This window comes from Cloeon dipterum, chromosome X (assembly GCF_949628265.1).
Source record: "Cloeon dipterum chromosome X, ieCloDipt1.1, whole genome shotgun sequence".
Taxonomy (NCBI): domain Eukaryota; kingdom Metazoa; phylum Arthropoda; class Insecta; order Ephemeroptera; family Baetidae; genus Cloeon; species Cloeon dipterum.
The window spans coordinates 11,072,346-11,092,520 of NC_088790.1; the positions used below are offsets into that span (position 1 = coordinate 11,072,346).

The following is a 20,175-nucleotide window of genomic DNA, read 5'->3' on the forward strand; positions in this document are numbered from 1 at the left end:
TTATAAACAGCAATTCTTTTTAAAATGTTATTTTAAGATCGTCCATTCAGAGGAACACTTCTTATGGAAGTAACATTTTACTGGAATTTCGACAAAAACTTTGGAATATATAGAGTGCTATTTTAATAGAAAAAAGTGTAATTTGGCTAATATGGTTAGTTAAAAAACGTTGGAATTGGCTCAGCTTTGGCATTTTCATCAAATAGAGGTTTAAAACTAATTTAAAAAAAAACAATAACGCCTAAAACTCACAGCTCAAGCGATCACTGTTTGTTAATAGAATTATCTCCTGAACTATACACACGTTAGTCATTATATTTTAACAAATTTAATACTTTTTGTTCAGCTAGACAGAGAGCAGATAAAAAATCAATTATTATAGATATTGCGAAAATCATTAACAGGGTGTCTCAGAATAAAAGCCTGGTTGTAATTGAGAGTAATTTTTATTTTTTTAAAAAAATTATCCCACTACATTACAAGACAATTTAAGTATGCATTGCTCACAAAGAAAACGGCGATATACAGCGCATCTTTTAATCAATCTTTCGTAACATTGACAAAATATGCATTTTTAATCTCTTTTTTCCCTTAATTTGAAGAATACTTTATGTTCCTCCGTGAGCGTTTCTTGTCACTTATAAATTCCATTTTTCCTCTCTTAAATCGATCTTCCTCTCTGTAAGTACACACACTGCTGATGACTATCTGCTGAGAATCCACTAAGTAGACAAAATCCTGCGTTTGAAACTAACACGATCGGTTTATAATCACAAAATAACCTTCATAAAAGTGGAATGGAATTGTGCGACTCGGGCAACGAGAGTCGATGTTATTAACGTGCGCGTGTGTTTTTATACATATAATTGTTCCCTTTTTGCTGCTTCCCCGCAAACTCGCTCCTAATTTTCTTGTCTCGTCAATTAGTTGTTATGCAAGTCATTAAAACTAGGGATCATGCAAACGAGGAGAAAGCTGCGCTACGGCTTCTCCTGCTCTCTTTGTTCTCTCAACAAATCAGGTACGTATTCTACGAAAAAAGAGCATCTAATATACCAAATTGTGTTCTGCACTCTTCATTACACATTAGAGAGAGAGAAAATGAGAGCGTTATTTATACAGATAGAATTATAACACTAATTAAGTAATCAACATTAGTCACTGCAGGAATTATCATTTAAATTGGTGCACAATCAATCAATGTCAGACATTAACTCGAGGGGAAGGGAATTCACTGCTCTTTTGTTCTCCGTGTTTTCTTGACTAGATTCGACTCCCAAGATGTCGGGAAACTTAGGGGCTAACAGCAGGTTCCGAAAATGAATTCGATGAAGTTGGGCGTTTAAAAAATAAGAAGAGTATGTATGTGCACATTGTGGCGTGGACCGTCAGTCTTGCAGGAAGAAGATTCTCTCATCTCTCAGATGGTGATATCACCTCGCGGGTAAACGGGTTGGTTTTTCAATTTCAGCAGAAAACAGACAAACGTCTAAAATGATATTCTGGCTAATAATTAAGTACACATCGACGGTGATATAGGGGGTTTAGGTGGTGCTTGACGTGGTGCCATTAATTTCCGCTCTGAAACAAGCACACAAAATACGTGTTAGTAAAATAAATAACTTTGCGGCATTTACTTACAAGGGAACGTTTTAGCTTTTGATGAAATTATTGAAATTGTGTTGTTTCAAACCAGTCAAGAGATAATATCACCAGGGGCAACTTTTTGATTCAATAGGATGAGTTATGGAGCTATTGGATCTCCAAAGCCCGTCATTAACCCTTGTGGGAAATTTAAAAATTTTCTGGAATGTCAAGAACGACCCACCATTCGATTTGTTTCATTAAACAGTGTCACTAAAACTGAATTGATATTTGTTTTTAAATCGGTGTGTAACAATTTTAGGCTATTTTACTTTAAATCCCCAAATTCGCTTAATTTGTTTGATCGATAAATTTACACTGATGTGCGTGGTTCGCAACAGGAAAGATTTCACGAATTGAATAATTTCGTTCAAAATTAAAACGTCGAATCCTGTGTTTCCTTGTAATGGGATGAATAGATTCTATTAATAAAACAGAATCAGGAATATAAACAATATGGATTAAAAAAACAAGCCAAAAAAAGAGAAATTAAAAATGATTCCTTACTCACTTGAGATTCTTGTACCTCTCCTTTTCAAAACTGTTTTCCGGTGGTTCACATTCAAATGACGCGATGGCAAGAGCTGCACCGAGACAGAAGTAGATTAGAAGGGCGTGCGGAGCAAAACACGAGCCAAAAACCTACCTTTCTCGTCACTGAGAACGGTGGTGCTTTGGAGGAAGTTGGTGACTTTGGCGTCTTTGGCAAACGGGCATGCCACCTGCTTCCAGGCGATGAATTCCGTCACCTGCTTGGCCAGTTGCCAGCACTTTTCAAAGTTCACGTGTCCGCTTGGCAGTCTGTTGAGGAAAAGGGAAGATTAAATTGGATATAACCAACATTTTATTAACTTTTTATCTCTATTTCAGTTTGAATCAAACTTAAAAATGAATTGCTGTTCCAGTTGTATTTAAAATACTTTTTTAACTCCTAATTAGAAGCTTTTTCATGATGAAGGGAAATAAATGCCAATCATCACAGCTTCAGTAAAAAATGTATTTGCCTGAATTTTTATTCATCGTCAAATGCAACAAACACTTAACCGAATTGAATTTTGTTCTTAAGGTCATCATATATTATTTCACAGTCACTCTCTAATTTCTTTGATGGGGATGGTTGTATTTTCCAATAAAGGGATAAAAAATAATATTTTTGTGTACTCACTTGCTGGCACAGCCTTCGTTGAGGAAGTACAAGTCTTTGACCAGCAGCGAAAAGAAGGGAATGACGATTCTCTGGCGCTCGTCGGTGGCACCGGCTGAGCGCCACATGGCCGCCTTAAGTGTGGAACGATATGAGGAGAAGTTGGACGAAGGGTCCATCTGGTGCTCCAAAATGGCGAACTTGCCTGAAGACACCTTGGCCCACTGCGGTAAAAATTCATGATTAGAAACGTGGCGCTTAAGGGAAAAGGTTAACTTACTGTTTTTTTCAGCCGCGAGACGGGTGACATGTTGAGGCCTGCGATGATGCCCATCAGAGAGTTAAAGTTGCCAATGTTGAAGCACTCGCGCGCCACCTCCACCCAGTACTCGACGGCACGCACCCTTGCCTTCTTTTTCACGTGCTGCAAAAATTTACAGTTGATTAAATTTGTATATTATTTGCTTTTTTTTCTTTAGGATTAACTCTCAAGAATTCTCCTCATTCTTTTAAGGCTGAAAAGCAATTTGTCTCGACGTCATGTTTCTGGTCCAACTGGCACCCATTTCATGGTAGTATAATTTATTTTCAATTTAATTTTTAATATTAATATTTAAGAAAATTAATACTCGTTTAAACATCGTTTATCATAAAGATTACTTGTTGTTTCCGTGCTTTTACATTTTCATAAATAGGGCACCAGTTAGAACAAAACAATTAACACGCCTTCTCTGAGGCTTTCATTTTGAATTTTCATATTTTTTTTCATTTATACTAGACTTACTTTGCAAACTTCAGTGGCAACAAAATAGCTGAGCCTGTTGAACCACTGCACATAGGACTCGAGATTCCGTGTTTTCTTGAGGTCCCGGAACGAGGTCGTCTCCGGCTTGGTGTTCTCCTTGGCAAAAGCCTGCACAAACTCCTCAGGCCCGATGAAAGATAACCTTTCCAGCTCAATGTGAGTCAGCTGCTGAGCCAGCTTTTCAGGACTTGGACACAACTCCGTAATATCAGACTGTAACAAATATGATAAATAAATTATTAAGAATATTCATACTTTTTTCTGTCTTAAAAATTTCTGAACTTTCGCAACAAATCAAGAATTTTTTGCGATATGAGAATAAGAAATTTAAATTCAACTCACCACGTTGAGGGACTCAATGTTAGGAGTGGCAGTCTCCGAGTTGATGCGCTGCAGGAATTCCTCGTACTGCTCGAGCGCTGTAAGCCTGTGCAGAAGGTTCTGCAGCAACTGAGACACTTCCCTGCGAACAGTCGGCTCCAGGGCCACGCACTGCTGGGTCAGTTCACGCACGTGGGCCATCACCCGCTCATCCCGAAAGTCGTACGGGAAGGTCTCAGTCCACTCGGCCAACAGCTGCACTATGTGGCGCACAAACTGTGCTGGGGCAGTCTAAATATCGAGAAAATTGTGTTAACATATAGTTTGAAAAACAAAATATGAAGGTAAAATGACAAATCTATTTGATTGTTTCTATCAGGAATTGCCCCTTAATATATGAACCCATTAATCTAGCATTTTTTGTTACTTGATTGATTTCTTGTGATATTTAATTAAAAGTGGCGAATTTTCACTCACAATACTTTCTGGTTTGTGGATGTGACACCTCTGGCAGACTTGCCCGAGCAGTTCATGCGGTTTGATGAACAGCCTGGCGCTGAGCAGGAAGGCGAACAGGTAGGCTCTGTCTGGAAAGTAGTCGGACGTGGGCACCATGTGCTGCAAAAGCGCGTCCAGCGGGCCGGACACCAGGTTGCCGTCCTTGTAGACCAGGGCCTGGCAAAGAGACGGTTATTTCTGGCCAACTGGCAGATTTAAAGGTTCTTACGTTTTCGTCTGAGGGTTGGATGTCGTGCACCGAGTCCAAAGAACCACCCGACTCGCTAGCGGCCGCGTCACCGATCGGGCCATTGATCAGGGTGGAAAAGCTTTTCGCCGACTGTGGGGTTTGCGGCAAACTCTAAAATAGAACGAGAGAAAGAACATGTTATTATTCATTCAAATCAGACAAATCGCAAGACATAGTTTTTTGTTTGTATTGCTGGAGTCATAATTATTTTAATCTAAGGTAGATTTATTTTTATAAAAATCTATATTTAACATTGAAGTTAATCGGAACTGTTGATAAATTATATTATTCACCTGATCTTAACCCGAATGAGTTTGTTCAAATTATAATTTTTTTGTTGACACACTTAACATGGTTTTTTAAGTAGATGATAAAATTTAATTGAAAACCACAAGATTAGAAGTTTTATAAATTTTTATAATATTTCAAAAAATTATTTTTGTTTTAACCTAAAATTAAAAAATTAATTCATCACTTTGCAAAAAAACGGAAAATATTTTTGATAGTTACAAAAGCTAATTTAATTTGTTTGTTTTTCAAAAAACTAACTATCCCATTTAAAAATGGCAAAGGGGATTTTATTCATCGGTTTAAATACCCCCTTTTTTCTTAGGACTTAAAATTTACAAACAAAATTTTTTAAATCAGTATATTTTGCGAAAAAAGATCAATCTGTGTCCTTACCCTCCTACTGCTGCCATCCTTGGGGGTCTGATCCGAAGCCACGGTGCCGAAAATAGTGGGCTGCAACATCAAAAGCAGTCAAATTAATGAGCCGTCCGACACGAAAACAGACCCAACGCAGCAACAAACAAACAATCACACTCATTCACACATAATGGCCACGAAAACATGTCAAGTTAAATCGAATTGGACAATCACGAGCGGCAGTTGACTCACGGTCGAGGCGCACGACAAGTTCTCGAGGCCGTTGGTCAAGTCGACGTCGTCCCCTGTGAGCGCCGACCAGCACCCTGAACTGTTGGAGCTGGTGGCTCCGCCGCCCCGCACCCCCTTGGGCGCCTGGACGGCGGCCAGTGTGTTCGCGGGGGGCACCGGTGCTCTCCGAACCGGCTCCCATACTTCGCTTGTTGTACTGCAAAGGATGAAAATTGAGCTTAGATTTATAATCACACCTGAAGGATTTTGCTGACAGTTTATTTAAAAAAATAGTTTAATTGATAACATCCTCTATTTTTATTTAAAAAATAGAACAAAATATTTGAAATTCTGAAAGTTTTTTGCGTTAAAAGTTTATGTCTTCATTTAAAATTGAAATTAAGTTGAATGAATTAATTATACGAGGTCTGGAATGAGCCATTCAACATTTATTAATTTTTTAATCTGTCCAGATATAAACCAGAAGCTCTGCAGAGTGAGTGACATGCCATTTTATTTTTTTAGCATCAAAGAATGAAACACGTCAGCTGGTTTTCCGAGAAAAAATCACTGCTCAGCGCGCAGATAGGCACCGACCTTGAGTAGAAATTGTCCTCCTTGACTTCCCGTGAGCGCTCGTCGACGACATGTCCATCTTTGGACACGGACACGTTCTCCTTTGTGACCACGCTGGACTTGACGCTGAGCGAGGTCTCCAGCTTGACGGGTGCCTTCAGGATGCCGGCGCGCACCAGCAGCTCGTTCAGCAGGTCGCATGGCGGCGTCACACCTCCACACAAATAACCATTAGCGTTCATTCCTCGTTGCGCTCTATCAGCGGAATAATGCAATAATTGCGCTCACGCACGAGCATAAACACAGACTTATCTTGAAATTGTGTATATACGGAGTGAGCAAAAAAGGGGCGCGAGCAATATTTCCTTTCAAGGGAATTTGAAGGCTGATCACGCAGAAAGAGGCGAAGAATAGATCAATTCGAATGGATGATATTCTACTAGCTCAGTTTAACATCATATCTTTTTTTGTAATATTTATTTCGATTAAATATTAGTTTTTGCCTTTTTTTGTTTGGTATTTTTCTCTACCACACAAAAAGTAGGTCAGCTTTTTCCTGATTTCTATCTAACAGCAAAAAATTATTTGGCAAATATTTTTGAAACTGAAGCCAATTGGGAAATTGCATTCTATTCACTGAGCCTGATTTTTGGATTTTATTTTATATACTATGTAGGAATTTAATGTTCCGTGATACCTTGCAAAAGCGCCGTCCTGATCGCATTTCCGGTGTCACCGTCCAGACTGACGGGGCAGCCATTGACCAGCAACACCTCTTCCTCTCTGATGCACGACCTCTTCTCGCAGTCGACGACCTTCGCGCCCTTGCCCAGGATCGACTCGACGGTCTCCTGGATTTCGTGGTCTTCCATCTGAACCTTATATTCATTGTCAATATTAAAACGCGATAATTTGAAAATTCTTCCGACTGCCAGCTGTCTCTCTCCGTCGGGTACAAATTCCATTCTTTCTATTTCGAAACGTAATTAAATTCCCCAGCTCTGTTTTTGTCGGCGGCGCAGATGTGTTTGATTATCGCGCCACTCTATGCGTCAGTCAGTCAATCGGCCTATTTCCTCGCTATTTATCTTGGCCCACCCAGCAGACATCACTCGGCAAAAAGGCACAAAACGAGGCTTGAAACAACCCTTTTCCGTTCTCACTTTGCATCTATTTCCATCTCATCTGCATCTCTGCCTTTTTTGTCTGCGACGCCACAAGTAGGAGTTTCCTCGTCGCTTGCAATCCACAGGATTGCCACATGATTTTTTCACAGGCAAAACAATGCAAAATGCTAATATAATCCTTATCCTTGCGTACATTTAAATATCTATTTGTCTGCAAACGGAGTAGAGTTTAAGTTGCGGGAGACATAATTTCATAGATTCACTGCCCATCAATAAGTGTTTTTCTGAATTATTGCCTTTTTGCATAGTAAAATTGTTGTTTTTGACCCTAATTTATTATTCAGAGACTCTTCAATGCCCTCTTAATTTATATATTTAATATAACTCACCATGTATTTAATTTGATGTTAAATTGATGTTGCGGGTACTGAAAGTTCAGCGTGTGGCAACCCTATGGAGCGACTCATCCTATTGGGGAGCCGGTGTTTGTGTTTTTTGCTGATAACACGTGCTAAACGCAGCGTTTCCGCCTTGGGGCTCCATCACGGAGGTTCTCGGCCCATTTGTTCGCTGCGAACGTTACTTCATTACGCTCTGGCTGCACACATAACACTGATTATTTCAGGCAAATAGAGCAGCACCGCGAGGCGCCCGACCGTGTGCAATCGAATGAGCGCGACCAATAGTTCACCGCTGATAAAAAAAAATAACATCGAGTCGAGAGAGGAGCTTCGATTTCAAAGGCGCGATTCGGTTGCAGCTAGGCCGTCGGTTGGCTCACGAAAGCACTCATTGTGATTAATTGATTTCTCCCAGTGAGATTGAAAGTGATTGCATTGGTGACCGTGGAGGGCAACCAACCACCGCTTGCGTGTGGAATTCCGCCGTTCGTTACGTGACGATGAGAAACGAGAGCTATTTTTATTGCATCAACCGACCGAAAGTCAACAAGTGCTTTTTGTTTTTAATCCTTTCAATCAATTTTAAGATATTTCAGATGAATAACAATTTACCTATTTAACTTATTATTGCTTTTAAATATTATTCAACAGTTACAAATCCAATTTATAGATCTAAATGGCTGTTTACAGTTATATTTCATTATTAAAAAAATGATAACAGTTTTAAATCAAAAGTTAAAATTTTGAATTATTTAAAACAAGATTTCAATAACATTGATGAAACAAAATATGATCTACGTCTTTATCATGCCGAAGTGGATGAAAATTGACCATTTCAGATTTAGCATTTCAGATTTCTTGGAATTAATTAATTAATTTGTTGCTTAATTTTGACTCCTCTCACTGTTATTTATTCAAAGGTGAGCGAATTATGTCCCTCCTGGCGAGATGAATTATGAAATTGATGATTTTCAATTGGAAGACGGTGCTCACCGCTTGATCAGCATGCAAACTTTAAAGCCATTTTTTTGTAAATACAATGTGTTTCCAGAATTTTGCAGTATACGCATCCAATTTAAATTTCTAGTGCCATTTCTGAACGTTTAAAATATTTTACACCGTTCAAGTGCCTCATTTAACCATCTCATACCTCTTACTCTGAAAATATGGTAAATCAGAGTCTCGTTAGCCTCGCTGCCAAATAATAAATCAGAGCGAGCAACAGTTAGTTGAAGCGGCGGTTGCCGCTGCTGCTGGCGAACACGAGTTTATGAGCTTTCGCTGCTTTATTTGTATTTATAGGCGAACGGAATTCCATTCAAAACACACACTGCGAACGGACGCGTTCGAAGCAAGTCGGATCGCTCTCTCGTTCAGCGAGCAGGTCCAGCCAGACGCGCAAATTATCCCCGCGGCTTGTGTGCTTGCTTGCTCGCTTTATGCGGGCTGCCACTTGACAGACTGATTTGGCACGACACCAAGAGAAATCAACAAGCAATATTCGCCTTCCTTCACTCTCTGGTCGATGTGCACATAGAGAGAGTGGCAACAAAAACAGATTTTGTCCGCCCGCCACGGGGCACATTTAAAGGCTTTTCTTTGAGAAGAGCTTTCAGCGATAAAGTTTTGGCAAACGCGATATTCGCAGACGGTAATCTTGAAAGTGGAAAGAAGCATTCTAAAGGCTCCTGAAGGTTGGGAAGGCAAGACAGCTATTCTGGAATCTCTTTAGCATCGTTAGAGTGTATTGTCGGCTAACGACTCATTACCCAGCTTTGTCTGCTGCTCAACGAAATAATAAAGGTTTGAGAATAGGGGTTTTGAACAGGAATGATTGCTGCTGAACAATGAAGCGAATTTTGTCTTACGTCGTAACTTTTTTACGAAGTAAACTGGGAGATTCTTTAAGTTTTAAACAAGAAAGAAAAATAATCAAAATTCTTACTGCCTTCTTGCATGATAAAAATCATCAATCAAAGAGTCCAACCTAAATTTCGCTTACACAAAATTTGAAATTGTTGAAGAAAGGATGTGCAAAGTTTTTTACGCTTGCCTAATCGCGAGAACTGTCTTATTCTATATCATGGCAAGGAGATTCCCCGCTCATCTATATAAGGAAGTAAAATTTGTCATAAAAATGGAGTGATAAAGTGATAAAAACTTTCGAGAAAATTTGAAATAAAAATTAAGTTTTCAACTTGGTTCTTCCATTAAATTGAAATGAAAAATGAAGCTTTTAAGCTAAGAGGCTTAATTCATTTTCAATTCAATTAAAAATATCATAATTTTTATGATTTTTGCTGACCTGTTTTGATTTTAGAATTTTTTAGATTCATTTTTCCAAATTATCAACTCAATCAATTGCTAACTAGACTAACTTAAGCAGATATTTCTAAATGGATGCTCTTTAAAATTCAAAATCGTCGTCTTCACAATTCTGCAGCCTAATTCCTCTTTTCCATTTACACATTTTGAATATCTCAGCTAAAATTTCAACATTTTTTTGTAAAGTTAAAATTTGTTAGAACAGAAACACCGAAAATTAAACCCATTTTACTAAAAATTCAGTTCCAGGCTTGTCTAGCTCGTTAGAGTGTGGCTATACCTACTTAATTGTAACTTTTACCTGTGTTTCAAACCAAGTATCAATAATGAATCAAAGCAAAAGCACAAAGTGGAACAAAATACAGCATGATTCCCGCTGACCGCCCACGCGTCCTTCGTGGCGAAACCTACGCCATGAGCCGCACGTTTCCTGTTTGCCATTACTCTCAGTGTTTTGCCTCTTCTCTCGTTCAATGAGCGTTTGCGAAGCCGCTTTTTTTCATTTCATTTTATTTTATTTTTTGCACTTGCCGCTGCCTGCGGTTGTAGCTGGTGGGAGGCTGGGCGTTCGCAGGATGCAGTGGGCAGCGGGCGAAGTGGTTGTTGCTGCTCTAAATATGGCAGCTAATAATACACACGTAGGTACGCCGGCCGGCCAAGCCCTCTGCATGCTCGCGAGAGCTACATTGAACGCTCACTGATACCGAGGAAAAAACACACACGCACGGCCGAGCTCGCGGCTTTTGCATTGCGAGCACGAAACGCGCGATCTGCACAAAACCGATCTCGCTCACCGTGCACTGACTGCGTCGGCAGAATGCGAAATGCTCGTGGATGCAGACAAATATTGAAAACAACTCGCGCGGCGACCGACGACGCCAAGCTTGACGATTAAATGTGTCTGTGAGGAAAACTGTACGTTTTATTAGCTGTTGCTAGGATGATACGTTTTGACATTGGATAAGTTTAGCCTGTCGTGATGTGAACCGATTTCATCATAGGCTTAATTTTAAAAGAGCTCTAAAATTTTAAAATTGGTTTGATTTATGTGATGATTGGTTTCAAAACAATTTTATTGGAGAAAAAAATTTTCTAAACCGAAAAAACTCACCAAATGCTACGCCCACATGTTTTAAGCTGAGATTTGGAATTCCAGAAAATTTCCAGTTATTTTAACTTATCTACAATATTTAAGATGTTTAACGAAAGGTTTCTTGCGATTTTCTGCACAGAAACCAAACAAAAATATGTAATTTTCTTGTATAAGTAATGCAGATTTTTTTTCAGACGCTGTTATGCGACTCCAGAAACGAGGAAATTCAGCCAGATTAATAATTTATATATATCGAATTTCTCTTTTGCACTAGCTAGCACGTCTAAAAGTATAAAAAATTCATCATGAGCTGCTTTTCACCCTTTTTATCCCGCGAGCTGCTTTCTCCTCCGCAAACACACACGAATAAAAAAAAACAGTAAAACACGCAGTTGAGTCGCAAAAGTCGTGAGGCTTTGTTTGGAAAACATACTGCGCGCGTGTTTATGAAATATTCAGGCCGCGCACCGACGGTCCTTTTGTCTCGGCGCCATGAGCACGGGTGCGTTTCTACCTTCGCAATTAACGCGCACGAGATAATAACGAATTCACCACGAATATGGTATTATAATTATAATCGAAAGCCAAAAAGCGAACTCAATTATTGCCGCGCCAGTTTATTTTCGGAGGCTGCTGGCGGGTGCGATAAACAAGACGGTTCGTGTTGCAGCAGGCGCCATCGGAAGTGAATTTAGAGCCTGGCAACACGTGCTCCGTCGTCGTTAAATACCTTGCCTTGGCAGTTTAATTTCCAGGCACAGACTGAACACCGAGCGCGAGCTTTCAGCGCTAAATGATTTATTCTCCCGGCAGTCTGGGAAACGAAGTAGACGCCGCCAAGTGCTTTTGGGGATTTGTCTGCCGACGCTTCATTTGTGGAATTGGCTCCGACTTGCTTTAAGCAGCTTTCCAATGCTGATCTGCATTGAGGGGGAGTAATAATACTGCGCTTTAAGCCGTTTTACTCTCGCATTCTGCTTTCATACACGTAATTCCGCGCATAATAATGAAGGGGGAAAACTCACAGCAATTTAAAACAGGAAATTTTGTCAGTCAGAGAATAATCCTTATTGCCATATTATAAATAAGTGCTCAAGGATTGATTTCAACCATAAATTTTTCGAGATTGCAAAAACATTGTGACGTAAACTAACTGCCAAAAAAGTTTTGAATCCTTAAAAAAATGGCGAAGAGTCCCCTTATACTTAAAATAATTTAAATTCAATTCATAACAAGGAGTTCCCCTGTTGTACAGCATGTACCGTTATTCAGATCTCGTGGAGAATAATCAAACGCAGTCATTGAAAGATGGCCAAGCCGATTAAACCAAAATTAAAAAAAACTGGAGCTTGGTCCTGTTTTGATTATTGCAAAATTATGGTTTAATATTTAATCAATTGCGAGAAAAAAATTGTAGCAATCAACTCATAACAATCACTTTTAAGTCCGAAATTGTAGATCATTTTTATTATTTACCCTGAATGAATAAAAAATACAAATCAATTTTGTTAATTTTTTAAACCAGATTAAATTTATAAAATTGTTAAATTTAAATAATTAAACGGCGATATAAAGGTACCCTTAAAAAAATTTGCTAATTCAAATATCATTTCCACTAACAATAGGATCTGTTTTTTAATATAGCTTCATGTTTGAAATGCAATCTCTCATAATTTAATATCCATGGAATTCATCTCTCCAAAATATTATTTTTTTCGAAAATTCTTATTCCACCATGTCGAATTTTTCGCAGGATTTCAACAGCATGAAAGTGTACGAGATCCCTTGCTGCCTCCGTTTTCAAGAATGGCTCTTGGATCAAAAAATACCAACAATGAGCGCGTAGAATCCAGGTCAGATAGATCAATGGCTACCCGAGCGGCGGTTTTTTCAGCTCCCGTCTGTCTGTCTTCGCTCGTCAACAGACATCGATTCGCAAGTCCTTGAGCTGAAAAGGCGGCCGAGAAGACAAATTGCGAAGGGCTCGCCGTGCCGGGCACGGAGCGAGGATATAAAATAGTTGCTCTTTCCAAACAATTGATGCGGACGGACGACGCGGTGGCGGCATTTGCGTGCGAAATTATGTACTGTCGCCGGCCGATCAATTTTTATTAGAAAAACGCCCTCACCCCGCTTGAACTCTGCGTCCTTGGCGGGGTAGAAAAGCAACGTCTGCGCGCTCGTTTTTGCCCAAGGACGTTGAACCACCGACACTTCACCCCCAGGCGAGCGGTTTTTCACCGCATTCATTCCGAGGCACGTACGCAGGACGGATTTGGAAGTCAAGTGCAAAGGGAATTTGCATGGCGCAAAAAAATGGAAAATTCACACTTCGTTCTTTGCACCTGCATGCAAGCTCTCAATGGCTCTTACAACTTGCATGGTTTCCTCATTAAAATTTCTCGTTATTTTTAACAAATTTGTTCATCTAAATATAATTATTTTGTTTCTCATGTTAACCTAAGAATTTAATGTTCAAGAAATTTTTTTTATTTATTTTAACTCTTTCCTAGGAAACAATGATATGACTTAAATGCCTAATTTATTTGGAATCTCCAATTTTCAAATTGCTAAGAACATCAGGGAAGTCGACGGATAATGATGCAGGATCCTCGGCAGGTAAGTATTAACTTTGAGCCACCCATCCTGAGCTAAAAGAGCAATTGTTTTCTTTTTTCTTAATTCGCTAAATTTCCTGTATCCACTTAAAATAAATTCAAAGAAAAGATAGGGAAAAAAATTAAATCACCAAAATTTGTCACAAGACTGATCAAAATTTAAAATGGTGCTTTCAAGACAATTTCATTCGTGATGAATAATCAATCAGGAAAGGAGTTACAAGTTCTCTCATCCACTTAATGCATGAATAAACTTGAGCCTGCATTCGAAATGAAGAAGCTGTCGACCGCAACTCACCGCTACCTTGCTTGCGGCCATAAATTCCAATCAGCTGATTTCGCGATAGATCGAATGTGTCCCATTTACGCGTTTGTCACACGCCGTTAAGAGCATTATAATTACGATGCTCCAACTCAAGCAATCTGTCGCCATTTCTATTTGCCTGATATTTATGTTTATTCGCTGTCGAGGAAACAAGAAGAGTGTTCGCAAGCTGCACGCTGCCGCCGCGATTGTTATCTTTCTACTCGCGCGGCGCTGAGAATGAGAGATGTTTGTTTTACGGCAATTATAAATGAGCGCGCGCATTCGTCTCTAGAAAAGTGACAAGAAAACGACGAGACTGGGGGGCGAAATAAATGTGAAGTGCTTTTTATTCCAGAAATTGTATAATAGCCCTGGCTGCTCGTCGGCACAGTATTGCGTTGTGCCGCCTGTACGGCTATAATATTTTTATGGCACGTTACATGTTCTCTTTTATGGAGTGTGCTGTAAACGACAGCATAATATAGTCACGAACAATAAAATAATTAAATCGTGCACATCACCCTTCTTGGCTCATTTCTAATATTATACTGTTAGTCGAAAATTACTAGTCTTAGAATTGAATTTTCTTTGAAAATAAAAGGTTATTACTGGAGATGTGCAAAACCAGATTGTAAATTGTAATATATTTTTCTGTCTTTTAAGAAGTACAGTCCTCCAAATAGAGTTTCCGAAATTATTGAGTATATACTGAAAGGATATGAAAACCCAAATAATTATGATTATTTTTGAAAAATAAAACAAGTCGATGATTTTCTGGTAATAACCAGAAAATGCCTGAAAAACTTCAAGATTTTTAATTTACCGTGGGCTCCAGCACCTGCCACGCCCCTTTAAAATTACTGGGAAGCACTATGTACTCCAATTCCCAGAGATGTTAGAAGCGAATTCAGTGTACGCATTTATCCACACGAGCCAAAATAAATACAAACTCAAGATTGTATCAAATGTTTGAAAAATAATTAAACCATTTTAAGGAACAATAAATAGCTGCATATTATGCATTTGGCAGAATCGTTCCTTTTTAATGAATAGACCCTCTGGTGATTGTTTGAATCAAGTGGACAAGCGACAGCAGCTGCATAAATTAGAGCTAAACTGCGCAGTCAATTGAATCAATCAAGTCAACAGTTCTGTCACAATATTTGAATAATAAATCATTCCTCATCTCTGCTCCAGATGCGCAATTTAATATTTCGCCATTAAAATAAGAAGTTCGCTTTTTTACCGTTCAGACTTCGCGATTGAGGCGATTGAGCAATTAATCTATGGCAGAAAGGACGACGCCTATTTTAGGTAAGAGGGAAATTGGCCAGCCGGATGCATAGTGGGCTGGCAGAATTATTATCGGCGGCCGGCCGGGCGGAGGAGGAGTCGAGGCAAAAACTTTCTCACGTTTTGTCTGCTCTCTCGCTTTGAAGGCGACCATTCATAAACCTAATGGAGCTGTGTGCCGAGCCATTCGTACACACTCATATATTAAACATCGCCTGCTTTTCATCTGGGTCATGCAGCGTCTTCCCTCCTCGCGCGCGCGGCCAGATGCAATTTGCGATTCACTTTTGTCCTCCATGCCAGACGCCTGCCTGATGCCGGAGAAAAGCAACAACTCTTCTTATTATCATCCGTGCACCAGAGCAGCGGTGGCGCGTTTGCTGACTTGTTGTCGCTTTCCTCGGCCGTCTCGTGACAGGATAACCGAGCTCTACGATATGTGAAAGTTTTGAGGTCATCGTTACGTGCAAAAAGTCCGATCGTAATATTGAGCTCTCCGATCTTCTCTTGAAGGAGTGCTTGAGGAGTGAGCACGAGTTTTTTTTTTAAATTGGATGGTTTCAAGATTTAATTGTAATTCATCTGAGCAAAATTTCATATTATTTCTTTTCCAACAAGGTTATAAACAACAAAATAACAGTGCGAAATATATTTTAATATTCCATTTCCAATGACGTGTGAGAGAGGTTATATCAGGATGGGTTTGACTTAGAGTTGAATTTACTTGCACGAGAAATTGGAACAAATTTGAATTTCTTGGAAGTTAGTTCTTGCATTTTTCTGGGGCTTTAAACCGGTCAAAAACGTATCACCATACTATACACGCATAATTTAAGGATATATATAATAGCAATGGTCCCCCCCCCCCTCATCTCGAATGTTTTCTTTAGACAGTTCGTTGCTCGCGCTCCTATAAAAACTGGAAAATTTGGTGCTTTTGTATGGAAGAAGAGCGCTATGGGGGTGACCTTGAGCAAGGATTAACGGGGGACGCTTTACCTGGAACAGGACGAAACTCACCGCGTGAAAAAGCAAAAAATTCCCGGGTCGCTCGAGTGGATCGCGACAAACAAAAAGATTTTCGCGTCTGCCAAGTGCAGAAATGATCTTCCTTGCGACCGACAATGGAGGTTTTATTCTCGTTGTCGCCTTTCAACTCCGCGAATGTGTGTGATGCTAGCGAGCGAATGTGTTTTGCATCTTTAATCGCTGCAGACGGCGTTTCGCGTTGCTGTTCAGGTCGAGTTTCATTCTCCACAATGCGCAGCAGATTTCCATTCCGCGAACAAACACAAGAAGTGCTCCGTGCATTATGAGCGTATTTTTTTAATTTCACAAATTGCAGCTGCACTTGTCGGGCCGTCGATTGTTTTTCAGGAGACGCAGGAAACTGGATCCACTCGGCCGAGCTCTTTTTGCCCACTCGTGTAAGCGGAGGAACCGCCGCCGTAAAACGAAACGTCCTGCGAAAGGGAATTACTCGCTTGAATATTCAACCGGAGCGGACAGGCGTGCGCTTAATTTCAAGCAACTCGAGTGGAAGTTCATTATACAACGGCGACGGCTTCACCGTGCATTCAACGGGGTTTTGAGCTTGTAGTGTTTTGCATAGCGATCGAAACTTGAGAAAGAGTTTCGGTTGTGAAAATTCAAATTTCCCCTCTCTTTTAGCCAGTTAAAATTCATAATATGGAGAAAAAATCTCAGCTTTATATCACAAACGTGTTTTTGTTTTATGCATCGCCGTGACAGTGAATTACGACAGAGCTGCCTATAATCCAAGTGTATATTTTTCCATTTCGGCGCTGATACAATTTTCGCCTCCACCAGACACAAAAGTAGTCTTTTAGTCTGTATCTGGCGAAGCACTCGGTCAAAACAACCATTAAAATAAAAGCTGGAGGAGAAATGCAGCATAAACACACATTCCGAGCGGCAAATCTGCGTCCAAAGCTTTTCCGTGTTGGGATGCCAGCAGCCGTTGAAGTGAATTTTTCATGATCAGCATATCCAGGTCATCGCAGTAAAATTCTATTTAAAACGTTCTTAAACTCTCTCCGTAAAATATGATTTCGTGCAGCGTGCTTTTCTTTTTCCGTTACTGTTTAGCCAACGAAGCGAATAAATTACACTGTTGCAGGCGACCTTCGACCTTCCTCTCGGTGCCGCAAAGCTAAACAAATTCCCAGTGGCTTGAAAAATGCATGCACCAATGTAGCAGGCGTGGCTATAAAAACACACCGCGAAAGCTGTCGATGGCAAACAAGGGTATTCCGTTGATTGATTCTCCGATATACTTGAATTATTGTGAAACTTTTCGGAGAAAGAGCCGCCTTCTTTGTTGGGCGTCAAAGCGGGCCGGAATAGCTGAGAGTTAAAAGCCCAGAGCCATTAAAAATAGCCTCCGACGAAAGTGATGAGCATATGATTAAATTATAAAAGCGGCTGCTAGTCTTTTTTATGGCGTAACAAATCGAGAGAGATGCTCCGCCGGAGAAAATCTAATTTTAAAAACACAAGAGTGACTCAATGAGCACGAGGGTGAGGGCCTCTCGAAAGGGTCAATTGAGGGCCAATTTTCCGGTCGTGGCGTGAAAATCGGCCTCGTTACACAAACGAAGAAATGGTGATGCGTGATGCGAATCCACTCGCTCGAATGTTCTTTAGAATAACGATAAAAAAACATTCACAATTTGACGCAGTTGATTGGGTGTTTCGAAATAAAAGTCTGGCCCTTAAAATCTTTCAAAACTCATTTGGATTTTTGTTTAACCGACGGACACGAAAAGTTGCAGCGACTTTTATGAGCCTTCTAGGAATTTCGTCACACGAACTCTTAAGAGTTTTTAAACAGCCGCATTCATGTTTCGCTAAAACCAAAGTTTGCCGCCGTCTACGAAACTTCCTTAATTATTCCTCTCGGCTTGAGTGTGCAGTGCAATCGACTTTCTGTGCATGTTATAATCTGGTTGCAGCTGCACTCGAGAAGCAAACCGGGAAAATTCTTAATTAAAACGGCCGGAGAGAAGCGGCCAGGCGTGATGCAATCTTGAAAAATTCGGTAGGCGTTTTGCCGTCGGTCGGTGCTTCTTCGACAGTCAATTAAGCCGGTCTGATTTTTCATGCGGCTGGCGCTGACGGAATAAACAGCGCTTGCTTGGCTGGATGAGATAATTAATGATGTGCTTGAGTGGCGGCTCGGAAATGGCACGCATTTGGGACACAAAGCTTTTCGCCACGTGAGCCTATAAATAAACACACGTCCATATATTACCGGTCCGTCGTGGACTCAACGGGCGCGAATAATGCGATTACGCCAAATTGATTTTGTGATTGTTCAGGCGGAGCTTCCAAACGTATTATTTTTTGTCAGGAGGACCGCTAACAGGAAAAATCAAAAGGCTCATGCGGACAATTCTATTTCAAAAGACCGGCAAGGTATGACATGACCAGAAATCAAATATTTAATTTAATTTTGAAGATAATTTGGTGGAGATGTGATAGCACAAATCCATCGACTAACGACGGATAATTACCAAAATTAAAATTAATTGAGACTTTCCAGCGTCTCATTCCTTTTAATACAATTTTCACTCAGCTCTCCAACAGCGGGCAGCTCTTTCCAAGTGCTGACTGAAAACGGATATTGTGCTGCACTCTCATCATTTTTTCTCGAGCAGGTTGTTGAGTCATTTGCAAGGGGTGTTTCGGCAGCGATGACTCATCGCACGCACAAGGGGAGCACACGCTCGCTCACCATTACGACTGAAAACACATTTTGCGCGCGCGGCCCCTCAGTCAGAAGTCGTTTGATGCAATGCGAATGTTTGCGTTTGAGCCCATTCTCACTCACTCTCTCGCAATCGGCCCCACTGCGACGGAATCCGAAAAGCAAAATCGATCGATCGCGACCGCAGCCTGTGCGCGACGGTGTACATGTGAATTCCGCACGACAACTTGTGTCGTTGTTTATATTATATATGAATTTATAATTATGTCAGGTCTATTGATTATTAGGCGAACGACTGATAGAACTTGCTGCTTTTATAGTTAAATCACAACCAGAGCTGAATCATTCAGGCAAAATTTAATTTAATTATTTGAAAGAAGTTATCTTATTGAAAAATATAATTATCTTAAAAAAAGCTTATCAGCATGAATTTGATTTTCGATTTAACTTTTAAATTGAGGAAATGACTCAAGTATTGATAAATATGTATTTTAAAGAGTTTTTTTACAAATCAGTACTTATTTTTGCATTTTCTTGGCTATTTTTTAATTCATATTGGCTATATCTCTTGTAAAATGATAGAAATTCAACTTCCTGATTGACTAATCCTGCGACTAATCCTATACGACAGCAAAAACTCCCAATTAAGGCGATTTTTTCTCTAATTAAAGGGCAAATTTAAAACCTTGTAAGACCTTGAAATTAATTTTTAACTTCCTCTGTTATTGATGTTAAAAGTATTAAAACGTTTTCAGTCCTAATTCGTCGGAGTTGCGCGTCAAATTTCGACAATTTTTGTGCGTATTTAAGTCCGCGGGACTAAAATCGATTAGCCGGCAGAGCAGTGCATGCGGACGCGTGGTTTCTCTCGATTTGCGCGCGCCTAAAATGGCTGGAGCAAATCGAGCTGCAACTTCCAAATTAAAACGCCGGCTCCCGTTCACTTTTCACTTTCTTCATTCGCTTTCTGCTCCTTGTTTTTGTCCGCGCGCATTTCCATTTTTTTCGACAGTCGCTTCGGGCTCAGTCAGAAGTGAAATCTCTGGCGTGTTTTGTGGATCCGTTATTTATTATTTTTCAATGGTGTGCGCGAGAGGGAAAGAAAGGTAAACAAACATCTGGCGCGACCTTAAAATTCCTGTGGCTCCAATTGTTAATCTTATC

General features: G+C 40.1%; 1 protein-coding gene across 4 annotated transcripts in view; it reads right to left on the reverse strand.

Moving 5' to 3' along the window:
* Window positions 1-427: 427 nt before the first annotated feature.
* Window positions 428-20,175, reverse strand: part of LOC135945218 (ras-GEF domain-containing family member 1B-like) — a 72,550-nt gene continuing 52,802 nt past the window's right edge. For 2 of the 4 annotated variants that reach the window (XM_065492746.1, XM_065492747.1), the window contains 10 exons: window positions 5,347-5,406; window positions 4,642-4,773; window positions 4,392-4,589; window positions 3,936-4,205; window positions 3,573-3,806; window positions 3,069-3,212; window positions 2,810-3,012; window positions 2,291-2,445; window positions 2,156-2,228; window positions 428-1,581 (listed from right to left, as the gene is read on the reverse strand). In XM_065492746.1, coding sequence (XP_065348818.1) covers window positions 1,545-1,581; window positions 2,156-2,228; window positions 2,291-2,445; window positions 2,810-3,012; window positions 3,069-3,212; window positions 3,573-3,806; window positions 3,936-4,205; window positions 4,392-4,589; window positions 4,642-4,773; window positions 5,347-5,406 — 1,506 coding nt within the window. In that variant the 3' untranslated portion in view covers window positions 428-1,544. Of the gene's footprint in view, window positions 1,582-2,151; window positions 2,229-2,290; window positions 2,446-2,809; window positions 3,013-3,068; window positions 3,213-3,572; window positions 3,807-3,935; window positions 4,206-4,391; window positions 4,590-4,641; window positions 4,774-5,346; window positions 5,407-5,562; window positions 5,759-6,138; window positions 6,332-6,814; window positions 6,996-20,175 lie in introns of all 4 variants that reach the window. The other 2 variants (XM_065492744.1, XM_065492745.1) reach the window with 2 other exon arrangements.